Source organism: Canis lupus, chromosome 6, assembly GCF_011100685.1.
Source record: "Canis lupus familiaris isolate Mischka breed German Shepherd chromosome 6, alternate assembly UU_Cfam_GSD_1.0, whole genome shotgun sequence".
NCBI lineage: Eukaryota > Metazoa > Chordata > Mammalia > Carnivora > Canidae > Canis > Canis lupus.
The window spans coordinates 16,363,437-16,376,116 of NC_049227.1; the positions used below are offsets into that span (position 1 = coordinate 16,363,437).

The window sequence follows — 12,680 nt, forward strand, 5'->3', positions numbered from 1 at the left end:
CCCATGTGTGTCTTTCTGCATCTGGCTTGTGTTACTCGGCCTCACATTGTCAGGGCACGTCCCTGTTGTGGCAGGTGTCCTTTCTTCCTTCCTGAGGCTGAACAGTGTGACCCACTGTGTGGATGGACCCCACTGTGTCTATCTGTCACATTGGTGGACACCTGCATTGCTCCAGGCTCCTGGCCATCACATGTCTTGCAGCCACATACGAGTACCTGCTCAGGCCGTCAGGACATGTCTGGGAATCAGTCACTGATAGTTTACCTGGAGTTGGCTCAGAAGCTTCTCTGCAGTCCAACACCTATCTCACACAGGGTGCGTCTGGGAACGCTCAGCACACACTGTTAATTCTATGCTGAGGCCCCAGCAGCCCTGCTGTGATCAGGGACTGCTTTGCCTCCAGCTGTAAGGACTGTCCTCAGGAACTGGGGACGGGGACCTCAGAGCCACCCCCATATGGTAGGGGCCTTCCTATATATCCCATACCTATTCCCTTTCCAGGAGGGGTGCTCCAGGGTTCCCACAGAATCCTGCCCCATGAGCCTCTAAGTGTGGTCGATGTTAGGGAGGGCAGGGAGAGGACTGTGCACCAGGACAGATTTGGAGTTCCTCTGGAGGAAACCTGAATGGAAACTGCACAGCCCAGGTTCCACAAACGGGAGCATCAGGAGGGACACCTGTGCTGGGGGTCATGTTGTGGGCAGCAGCCAATCAGATCACCCCCTGGGCATTTGGCATTTGGAGCTAGAGATGAGTGAGGCCTGGCGAGAAGAGCCACACTACAGAGATGGGGCTTCTGCTCCCTCCAGGGCGCCTGTAGCCGCCCAACCCAGTGACTGCAACACACTCGCTGTGGGGACACTCCTGCTGTTTGTGGCGGGAGCCTGGGGAGGCAGGAGGAGACGGGCCATTAGCTTTTCCTCACCATCTGTGACAGCAAAACAACAGCCAGGGCTAGAGTTATCCTTGCCACCGTGCCAGGTCAGCTCCAGGCAGTATGAGAAATGCAGGCAGGCTGAGACCACTTGCCACTCCTGCTGCGATTCCACGGATAACTCCAGGCACAGTGTTCTGTCTCCGCTGCCCAGACGGCTTCTGCTAGCCCATTTCTGTTTCCTGTGGAGGAGCGCATTGCACTGAGATGCCCAGGTCGGGAAGAGCAGGTGGCCGAGTGAGGCGGCGGGCATGTGGGTGGTGCTCACTCAGCCCTGGTCTGTGTCTGAGGCTCCAGCTCCTAACACCGGGGCCCCACCTTGGGATTTTATTGAGCAGGATCCTGGGCCTTCAATCGGATCACTGCCTCCACCTCCTTCTGCGTGGACCACGCACGCCACAGCTACCTGCTGGAGCGCCAGTCACTGGGCCTCAGCCCCCGGGCTCTGGGGTTGCTGGGCCTGCCATCCACAGCCGCCTTTTGAGTTACTTCTCCACTCCTTCCCCCCTCCCCTCTGGTGGCCACATGCTGTTCTCGGTAGGCCACCTGAGGGAGCAGTCACAGTGTTAACCAGATGAACTGCCAGAACCTTCTGTGGCTTCCTTCCCTCCCCCACCCTCTGCTCCTGCCCCCGGGCATCTCTCCCTGCTTGATCTTGCAGCATCCAGGCCCCTCCATGTCACCGGGGCCCGAGGGCCTTTGCAGATCCTGTTCTCTGCCTCAGTTGCCCTTCTCCCACATCTTTGCATGCTGGCCCTGGCTCTGGATGCTTGGGCCTGGCTCGCGTTTCCCTTCGCGGAGAGCCCTCTACAAACGGTCTCTGCCCTGGTCCTCTGAACGCTGTTCTCTTCATGCCTGGAGTACGCTTCATGATGAATGTGTGTTTGTAGCATTATTTGCCTGCGGTCTTTCTCCTGACTGATGGGTGAGTCCCCATGGACAGGAGCCCGCCTGCCTTCCCCTGCTGACCACCAGCAGTTAGAATGTACAGGGCACAGAGTGGCGCTCAGTCCACACTGGGGGTGGTGGACAGACAGATGGATGAATGCACTAACGCACAGCAGCCGGGTGGGAGCTCTGGGTTCAGCCGGAGAAGTCTCTGTCAATGGTGGGAACACAAGTGTAGCCCAGTGGGGCCTCCCACCATTTTTCTTCTAAAAGAAGAAGAAGAAACAAAAATGAGACAAAGCAAGAAGTAGCCCCCTTGCGTGCCAGCTGGGGTGGGGCCCCGTGCTGCGCTGGCTGCGGTGACAGAAGCCAGTGTCCCGAGAAGGATGGCCCCTTTGTGCTGTGTGGGGCGGCCTGCAGTGTGGCCCTGGGCCCGTCGGGGGCTCCACACAATGGTTTTCTCTGAGGCCTGGGCTTCTGGGCGGGAAGCAGGTCCCTGCGGCCCCTGGGTGCCTGCGCTCTTTGGGCTCTTGGGAGTCCTGCCCCCACTGGCCACTGTGCAAGGCAGGTCAGGCAGTCTCCTGAGCACAGACGGTATTCCTGAGCTCACGTCGCTGCCCCGACTTTAAGAGGCCTCCAGGAAGGCATGTAGTGCACGCTGGTGGGCGGAGCCGGGGGGGGGGTGTCGCTTGGTTCAACTGTTGGGGAACAGCGCTTAGCACAACCTGCACACACACGGTGCCCCCACATTCACCCTGGGGCAGCCACAAAAGATGTGCGTCCCCCACAGGGACAGGGACCCATTCTGTGGCTATGACGACCGGCCCACCTACACTAAACCCAATAGCTCACATGTCAGTGATATAAGGACTCGCCCCAGGATTCCTTTCCAAGGAACCATGGTTGCTGGAGGGGACCTGTCACCTGAGAGGGGTCCTGGGGCTCCCAGGGATCCTGGGGGACCAGTGCAGGTGTCATGGAGCTGCACTGCCGGGATTGGGCACGTGGCTGTTTTGGGCAGGATTTCACCACAACAGAGCATGGCATGGGTAGGGCCGGCTGGGGCCTGGGTTACCAGGACCGTTGATAAGTCATCACCCCCCATACACACACACACACACACACACACACACAGGCCCGGGTCCCCTTTGGGAAAACCAGGGGCACCGGTTCTGGAGGGTGTTGTCTGAGGTCCTTGCACCCCTTACATTCCTGGGTCTTGGGTTGTCTTTCCTGTGTCCCTGCCTTGTGGGGAGGATGGGACATAGTCCTGGTTCCTCGAGGGCCTCATCGTGTGGAAGCTGGCGTCTCCTCTCCCAGGTCCCCAGCTGCTCCGACCTGGGTGCACGAGGACACAGGCCCAGGAGCAGGTACTCTGTGTTCAGCCAGGCTGGTGGAAGCTTATAGGGTCACAGGCAGCTTCACCTCTGCACAGCCGTGGTGTCCTTCCCACCCAGCTTCCTGGGACCCTTGCTCACATGTATCACGGAGTTATCACCTGCATGTTTTCTTGCGGATACGCGATTCTGTGCCTCAGTTATTGTGCAGATAATGAGTCATTGATTTCAGTAAGAATTGCGTCCATGATTCACCGCAATGCGATCTTTCCCGACGTGCACCCATTTTGGCAATGGGCACTGTTCTGCAGGCTCATTGACACGCTGGGGGAATAAAGCATGCGTTGTGTCAATTTATAGTAACCGAATCTGTATAGGCACCGCATAATAAACAATCTGTACTATTCTTGCGCGATACGGAACGTGCAGGGTCAATGCATAGTGGGAGCACTGTGCCGGGTCACCCATGCAGGCTGAAAGGGCCCCTCTCAGCTGGGCCTCATTGGCGCCCCGGCAGCGTCTCCACCGGCCACAGGCCATGGGAGCTGGGTGCTGTGGCCCCAGGCAGGAGGCCCCGTCAGCATGGCTCCTTGCTGGCTGGTCCGGGCATGTGTGCTGCTGGAACTGGGGGCAGTGGGCAGAGCCTGGGAGGGTGTCAGCAGGGATGCCTATGGAAGCCCTAAGTCTGACCCACTGTGTGCAGCTGGGGAGGCTCTGGGTCCTGAGACCCATCCAAGGCTGATGACTTGAAGGCTGGCCAGGGAGGCAGGCAGGGCTTCTGTACAGGCCAGGAGCCCTAGACAGTGCTTCCGCCTCTGGCCTGGGCCTGTCTCACTGTGACGGAGGGTGGGGACTCGAGGGCACCATGGTGCCTGTCCAGCTGCCACTCTGTGCAGAGCTGGGGGAGAGGCGGGCAGCATGGCCAGCAGAGATCCAGGACAGGCTTGGGCAGTGGAGTGGGAAGTTGCTCCCCCAGTTGAGGGGGCCTGGGAGCTGCGGCTGCATGTTCCCTTCTCACCGGGCCCCCTCTGGTGGGTGTGGAGGAGGGCCGCTAGTGCAGGATGCGCCACTGTGACATTTCTGACATTTCTCACTATCCCCTGAAGGTGTATGTGAATGGAGAGTGGGTGACCAGCATCAGTGAAGGGGGCAGCTTTGGGGAGCTGGCGCTCATCTATGGCACCCCCAGGGCAGCGACCGTGAAAGCCAAGACGGACCTCAAGCTCTGGGGCATCGACCGGGACAGCTACCGGCGTATCCTCATGGTGAGTGGCACCCTGGCACAGGAGCTTCAGCTTCGTCCAAGCAAGGGTGACAGTTAAAGGGCTGATGGGGTGGGTGAAAAGTATGGGAGGGATTCTGAAAACTTCTTAGAAGGTAAGCAGACAGTTGGGGAGGCCTCTTTGCCTTCCTTCCCTATTTCCTTTCAGCTGTCTGGAATGGGGTTGTGATGGCTGGAGCTCCAGCTGCCATTCTGGACCATGAGGTGACTCTGAGGATGGAACCCATTCACCAAGGTGGTGGAACAAAGAGATGCCAGAAGCCTGGCTCTCCGGTGGCCCCAGCATAGAGGGACTGGACTGCTTGTCCCAGACATCCTCATACAGGGGTCAACCCCAGGTGTTTTTGCCTCTGTCATTTTAGGTTTTCTCTTCCATGCGACCACATGCACTCTTAGCTGGTGCAGGGCAGGTGTGGGTCCCTGTGCGATGGTTGGGACTGTGGCAGGTGCACAGAAGGCTCCTAGAGGTGAGCTGTGAACCGAGAGGCTCTTCCTGGGGAGAGAAGGCAGGCTCTTCCAGTGCCCACTCAGTGCTCATCCTACACACACCACCCACCAGGCACTGTTCTCAGGGCTGAGATGCATCAGGGGGCACCACAGACGCAGCATCTGCCCTCGGGAAGCCAGCGTGTTAGTTAGTAGAGCAGTATCTCAGGTGGCGACAATTCCTTAGAGATAATTACAACAGAGAAGAGGGTGGAGGGGACTGTGAGGTGGGAGGGCCACTGTTTTATAGAAAGGCCCTGAAGACCCCCTCCTGGGATAAGGTGCCATCACAGCAGAGGCAAGGAACCAGCATGTCCTGGAGAAGAGTGTCCAGGCAAAGGCCCTATGGCACAAGTTTGGATGCTTGTGGAGCAGTAGGGAGACCACCATGGATGGGAATGTAAAGGTCATGTGGGGTACGGTTCACACAGAGCCCTCAGCTCCTACCTGGGGGTGTGTGGGGAGCCCTGCAGTAGTTTCAACAGAGGAGCTTCTGCAGCCAACTGGAGGCTGTCCTGCAGATGGTGGAAAGCATCCTGACCCCGGCAGCAGTGAAGGAGCCAGAAGGCTCTGGGCCAGCCACACTGGTCCAAGGACCTCCCAGCACCATCTTGGTCCCTCTCCATCACTGGGAAGAGGCCACCAGAGCTGAGCACCTGGCCTTTGGGAAACTTCGCTTCTCAGTCACTTAGGCTCTCTAGGTGGTCATGGCTGCACCAGGTGCTTTACTTTGTGGGTCGGGGATGGTGTCTGCTGAGATCCCAGGGCCTAGACCCCAGGAGGGGTTCTAACAGCCCACAGGGAGGTGACTAAGGCCAGCTGCTTACTGGGAGACCCTTGGCTTCCCCCACATGCTCTCTGGGACTGGGCTGTCTCCCCAAGGCCGGCCTGGACGCTGCAGCTTCCAGGGAGGGACTGTGATGTGGGGATGCTCTGGGGGAACACTTGTTTGAAACATCCTCATGGCTTAGTCAGGTGGGAGCCTGAAGATGGGGTCCTGCTCCTACTGCCTCCCCTCTCGGGATCACCAACACCCCCACCCTGCCCATCCTCATCCCAATGCAACACCCAGGGTTTCACAACACAGGAAGGTTTCAGTGCAGTCTTTGGGCAACTGTTTGATCAGGCTCTGTGTGTGAGGAACCGTCATCTGTGTACTCAGTAAGCGTTGATTGGGCACCCACTGTGTGTCAGGGGCTCTTGTAGAGCTGTGGATACATCAGGAGAGAGCAGCTGGATGTGTGCTGGTGTAGGTGAGGCACCCTGAGGCACCATCCCCCCCCTCCCAGGAAGGGGCAGGTTTGGGAGAGGGCCCAGCACCCTCTGTCCCCCGCAGTCCCCTTCACACACCTGGCCCCCTATTGCATAAGCCATTGTTCCTCACCATCCCCAGTGCTGAGCCCTTCTTGGCTGTGGGATTTTTGTGGCTGGAACCTTGTATTCAGGGAAGTTCCCAAACCACTGAGGCAGCTGGCACTTCCTCTGTCTTAATTCTGGATCCCTGTGCACTAAGAATAGTCGTGGCTGTGCTGGGAGTCTGCAGCGCTTCTGCATCTTGGGAAAGAAAATGACAGTGCTGGCTGACCCGGAAGGGAGTGTCCTGCAGGAGGGTGCCTGTGTTTGCATCAGTCCTGGGTTTGGGCAGATTTGGAGGCAGCTGTCATGCAGAGTGTACCCACCACGCATTCACTCCCACAGGGGAGACAGGGAGCGGGGGTACCACCAGGGGTGTCTCTCCAGAGAGACGGCCCCTCCCTGTGCATTCAGGCGACAGGGATCCCAGGACATCTGATCCAGAAGCCTCCCTCTGCTGCTCCATGTAGTGGAGAGGGATGGACAGAGCTCCATGAGGCACTGAGCAGAGCCAGGCTCCATGTCCATGTGTGCAGCATGGCAGGGGTCAGGAAGCACTGCCTGTGCCCTCCCTGCCTGTCCCTCCTGGGTCAGGTGTGGGGTGTGCACTCCCTGCGTGAGGAATGGGCAGCTGAACAAGGTGGAAAACCTCATCAGGCTGCCCCATACCCCTGAAGCAAGAGTCATGCACCAGCCTCTCTGGCAGAGAGTGCCTAAGGGTTGCCTCCCTCCTGGTGCATGAAGGACACTCAGGCTCCCACCTCGCCTCACCTGTAGTCTTTGTCACAGAGGGACACCAACCCCAGGGGAAGGCACCTCAGCCAGCCTCTGCAGCCAGTCTTCTCACTTGAGGGTTGCAGTGCCTGCCACTGTCATTCTGCAGCAGGAGACAGACAGGCCAGCTGTGCTGCCCTTTGATGTCTGAGGTCCCTGAGCCAACGTGTCTGTGTTCCACTGGGGGGTGTCCCTGCTGTTTTGGAAGAAATGCTTTTTCCATGGCTGGCAGAGACCTCAGGTGGCCTGGGCTGAGCCTACTGCCGCTGTGGGCATCCACACCTGCCCTGATGGCAGCCACAGCGTTGGAAATACCCTCTTTCTACCGCAGGTGGTCTGGGGCTGTGTCCTCACCTTGGCTACAGGCTACAGCCACACAGAAGCACCTTTGATGCTGATGGTGTCTCATCCGGCCATAAGGCATCTTGGACCACTGGCTGAGTCCCCAGCCCTGTTGGGGCCTTGCTGGATGGAGGGGCCTGAGGGTACCTGTGGGTCTCTGTGTGGCCTTCAGGACCCTCCTAGGATTCCAGCCTTTTTAGTGCTGGAGAGGCCTGGGCCCCATCAACACGTCCCTTGGCCCAGGTTGGCTCCTATAACCTTCACGGGATCCTCTGGGGCAGGAGTCGTGCAGTTGAGGATGTAGTCTGTAGAGACAGGGTGCTTGCCCAGCTGCCAAGTGAGGGGCAGCAGTCTGACCCACAGCTGTCTGGGCTCCCCAGATCAGTTTCTGGGCCCCTGGGCACTCTGAGCTTTGGAAAAGATGCACAGCACAGCCTCAGTCTCTTCCCTGCCTCGGGGCTTGTCCTGCTCCTACCTGCCCCACCCTCACTTTGCTCTGCCCCTCCTGTCCTGGTTCACCAGGGTCCCCCACCTGCTCCTGCACATTTCATGTTGGCTTGGCTGTGCAAGACAAGGGTTGTCCCCCGCAGTGGACGCCATGTGCTGGCCTCTTGCCGCAGCCTCCTAATGCTGTCCTCCCCTGCCTTTGACCCTCATACCCCTGGGTCAGGCACTGGTGAGGCTGCATGGAGCAGCCGTCCCAACCAGGCAGTGGCACAACTGTACCTTACTTGTGGCTCCTGGATCCGCTCTGGGTGCTGTTTGGGGCCCTTATGTGTATATACTGGGGACAGGCGCTCTTCTGGCATCTGCCCGGACCACCGTGTCTTCAGCTATCAGGCCCTGGGGGACAGAGGACAGGCAGGCCCCCAGATTCCACTGCTCTCTGGAATGGGTGTTGAGCTCCCCCACTCCCAATCTGCAGGCCTATCTGAAAACAACCCTGTGCTCTTGAATGCTCTCAGAGCTGCTGTGGGTTGACCCTCAGGAGGCCAAGGGCTAGGCAGTCCTAGCTCTGCTCAGCCAGTCAGGTGGCCAGGCATAGTGGGGGGGGGGGGGATCTTTCAGCCTCCCTTTCTGTAACCAGAAATGAAAGTGACAGATGGTGATGTGTGGCCGAAGGGCGTGCACAGTGGGTGCTGGGTGGGCCTTTTCCCATCACTATGTAGGGAAGATACCTAGCATGTCTGCAGCTCCGTGGCATGAACACCAATTCTGCATCAACACCCTGCTTTGACCCAGACCCCACACTTAGTGGCACGTGGACACAAGCAGGTTATGATCCCTCTCTGAGCCTCCACACCTGCTATAGAGTGGAGACTGTAACAGTGGCTAGCTGAGGTGGTTGGACAGAGCCGATCCTCAGAGGTGCCAGTCCTAGAAGCACTTGGGAGGTCTCAGCTGGGCTGCTTCTGCTCACCTCTTCCTGGGATGGGCTTCTTGGTAGTGCTGAGGGTCTGTTTGTAGAAGTCTCCAGCCCCATCTCTCATGATGGAGGAGTCATTCTGAGGCTGGTAGCCCTCCCTCTGTGTCTCAGTGGGAAGCAGACAAGGAGCCTGCTGGGCTGAGATAGTATTGGCATGGGAGAGCAGCAGTGGGAAGTCTGGAGGAAGGTGGGGAGGAGCCCAGGTCAAAGACACAGATAGCTTGGTGCCAACTAACCATTCTTCTGAAGGGGAAACTGAGTCCCAGAGGGGGAAAGACTGAACTAAGAGTAGCGTGGGGGTGTTATGAGTGATCTGGAGTTGGAATGGGAATGTGCTGATCCTCCCTGTCAGTCCTCTTTCGCTGTGCTCAGTAAGGATCATCATTACTGCCACCACCATCATCATCATCACCATCTTTACCACCACCATCACATCATCATTATGATCACTATCACCTCTGCCACCACCATCACCATTACTATCATCACCATCGTCACCATCAGCACCATCCCCATCATCACCATCCCCGTCATCCACATCATCACTATTGCCATCATCACCATCACCACCACCATCATCATCATCCCCATCACCACCCTCACTGTCATCACCATCATCATCACCTCCATCACCACCATCACCATTGCCACCATCATCACCACCCTCAGCATTATCACTTTCAACACCATCCCCATCATTATCCCCATCGCCATCATTATCACCATCACCATCCCTATCATCACCATCACCATCATCATCCCCATCACTGTCACCTCCATCATCACCATCACCACCATCATCACCATTATCACCATCATCATTCCCATCACCTCCATCACCATCACTGTCATCACCATCATCACCATCATCACCATCACCTCTATCACCATCACCACCGTCATCAATATCACCATTATCACCATCACCAGGATCTCTGTCATCATCATCGCCCAGCTTTGGGACTTGTAGAGCCCAGTCTGGGTTTATTCCTGCTCCTATGATCCCAGTCTAGGTGGTCACTTGCCCCTCTGAGCCTGCCTCCTCCTCTGGGGATGAATGTAATTATGTCCTCATTTGACAGGACTCTCACAAAGTTAGGCAGATCCAAGTGTCTGACAGACCCGCTGCTGCCCTGGCCTGAGCACTTGTTCATTGTCACCATTCTCCCTCCCACCTTTGTCTAGTCTGTGGTCACTGGCCTCTCCATCCTTTTCACATCCCAGGTGAACTTCTAGCCCCCATCGATGGATAAGGCTGCTGGTGGATTGCATGTCTGTGTTTTCTGAAAGTGCCGTACTTGCCAGTACTCGTTGACAGGGCTACCATATATAGTTATGGAGTTGTGTACATTGTGCAAAGGGATGAGGGGCTGAAGTCCAGACTGCTCTCTCTCTGTGGGGCTGGAGCTGGCTGGCCATAGGGAGGCTGGACTTCCTCTTCATTTGCTTATTAGGCCACCAGCTCACCGGGATGCATGCTTGAAGAATGAGGTGTCTTTTTCTAATTCACATTCAGATTCTAATTTTGGGGGTGGATTCTCATTTCTAATTTACATAAAGGCTGATGGGGTTCACAGGTTTTGTCTTATTCAGCCAATGTTTGGTTGGGAAAGAAGCAGCTCCTTGACTCTTCTCACCAGGCATGAGTTTTAGGCACATCCAGTCCAGGGAATTCACTGATGTTGGCTGCTCCCATTTATGTGTGTCTGACTGAGGTGAGGGTGTGCAGTGAGCTGGCTCAGTCAGGGCCCCTCACCATTGTATCTTGGGGATACCTGCCCTCAGCACAGGGAAAGCCCAGTGTGGGACTCTGGTGGATTGAGTGCTCACTGTGTGGACCCGTCACTGGCCCAGCCTGGATGAGGTCACTGTTGCTGGCAAGGGGAGGTACAGCTGCCTGGATGTGGGGGAGATGTGGGGCGGAATCTCAGGGGCTTCTGAGACATGGAATTCTCAAAGGGTTTCCTTTTTTAAAGTTTTTTTCTGAAGATTTCATTTATTTATTTGAGAGAGAGCGAGTGAACAGGGGGAGAGGCAGAGGGAGAGGGAGAAGGAGACTCCCTGCTGAGCAGGGGCTTGATCCCTGAGATCCCAGAGCTGAAGGCAGGCACTTCACCCAGAGTCCCCCAGGCTCCCCTCAAAGGGTTTCCTTTTAAGAGTTGAGAGTCATTTGGAGAAATTTGGAGATACTGAAACAATTCAGGCGTGAAGACCCACCTTCTTCTCTGTTTTCTCCTTTTTTTCCAAACAGGGCAGCACACTGAGAAAGCGCAAGATGTATGAGGAGTTTCTCAGCAAGGTCTCCATCCTGGGTCAGTGGCCCCAACCCCGTATGAGACTCTCTGTGCTATGTGGCTTCCTCCAGTCTCGTCTGAGTCTTGCCTGTTGACCCCAGTCATTTCCACATTCCCTGCATGCCTGGCAGGCTCAGTGCTCTTGTTGATGTGCAAGTTTGGGACATGTACACGTATGTACCCTCACAGGCATGCTCTTACACATGTATGCACATGTATGCACTCCGACAGGCATGCTCACACACGTATATACCCACACACATGTATGTATCCCCACAGGCATGCTCACATATGTATGTACCCACACAAGCACACTCATACACATGTATGCACCCACACAGACACGCTCACACACATATGCACACACACCCCAAGAACTCTGTGTCTGCTCCCCCAGGCCACCATGACCCCTCTGCTCAAGTGTTTGCACTTTCATCCCAGAAGCTGTGGGTGTCTGTTCCTCCACCACCAGCATCCCCTCCAGCCCTTCCTCCATGTCCATCAGTTCTGAGCTGAAAGCCCATCTCGTGTTCCAGTAAATGTAGCACACTGTGCTGAGCTGCCTTCGCTGACCCTTTTTGTTTTTTTTGCTAAGTGTGGTTTTTCCTGCTGCATTTCTGTCCTTTCTTGTCCTGGGGTCTGATAAATTCGATGGCTACATCTCAGTTGCTTTTCAGGAGCATCAACAAAATTTTTCCCAGCAAGATTTTTGTAAGTGTTCTGAAGTTGCTGTAACGTATGTGATGGTCAGGTGCTGATGCAGACCAGCCTTGTCTGGCAGAACTTTCAGCAGTGAAGCTAATGGTCCCTGTCTGTGTCGAGCACTTGACAGGTGGCTGGCAACTTCCCCTGTGGATGGGGCAGCTCTAGCCTCTAGAGGGGCGCTCTTAGGAGGGTGAGGGACAGCTGAGTGCCCAGCCCCTGAGAACCGTTGGAAACCAGCAGCGCCCAGTAGCAACCCCAGGCCAGGCTGCTGGGTAAAGAGGTGAATGCAGGGTATCCTCCTTTTCCAAGAATGTAATGGAGTGAGAAAGGAAAAGAAGCAAAAGGCTGACACTCATGGATGAGGACACAGCAATCCAGGTCACCTGCCTGCGTGGTGTGAGCTGTTGGGGACACAGGGCTGACCCTTAGCACTGCTGGGAGCTGGGCTCTCCCTCTGCCCAGTCCCTGCCATCTGGAGAGGAAGAGAGGACTCACTGCTTGCCCTTCCTGTGGAAGATTGGAGGGAAGGGCAGGAGGAAGCCCCCTCCCACGCCGCCACCCTGAGCTCATACCAAGCTTAGATAAGTGGAGGGAGAAGCCACGGCGGCCAAACAGACGAGCCCCAGGTGCCAGAACAACAGAGGAACACTCAGAGCAAGTGACACACAGAAAAGAACCCAGGTGCAGGGAGAGCATGTCCGAGGAAACAGAAAACAAATCCAGTGTAGGATTCATCAAGAACACAAATCCAGTGAGCTAGCAGCGGCCTGAAGATGGGGAGTGGAAACAATGTGAAGTCTGCCCCGTCCTGTGGGGGGAATGCAGTCAAACCAATGGATCAGAGCTCAGGGTTAGTGCA

General features: G+C 56.5%; 1 protein-coding gene across 7 annotated transcripts in view; it reads left to right on the forward strand.

The window, feature by feature from the left end:
• Positions 1 to 12,680, forward strand: part of PRKAR1B (protein kinase cAMP-dependent type I regulatory subunit beta) — a 112,979-nt gene that overhangs the window by 79,838 nt on the left and 20,461 nt on the right. For all 7 annotated transcript variants that reach the window (XM_038539721.1, XM_038539720.1, XM_038539718.1 and 4 more), the window contains exons 7-8: positions 4,266 to 4,424; positions 11,074 to 11,134. In XM_038539721.1, the coding sequence (XP_038395649.1) occupies positions 4,266 to 4,424; positions 11,074 to 11,134 (220 nt within the window). The remainder of the gene's footprint in view (positions 1 to 4,265; positions 4,425 to 11,073; positions 11,135 to 12,680) is intronic.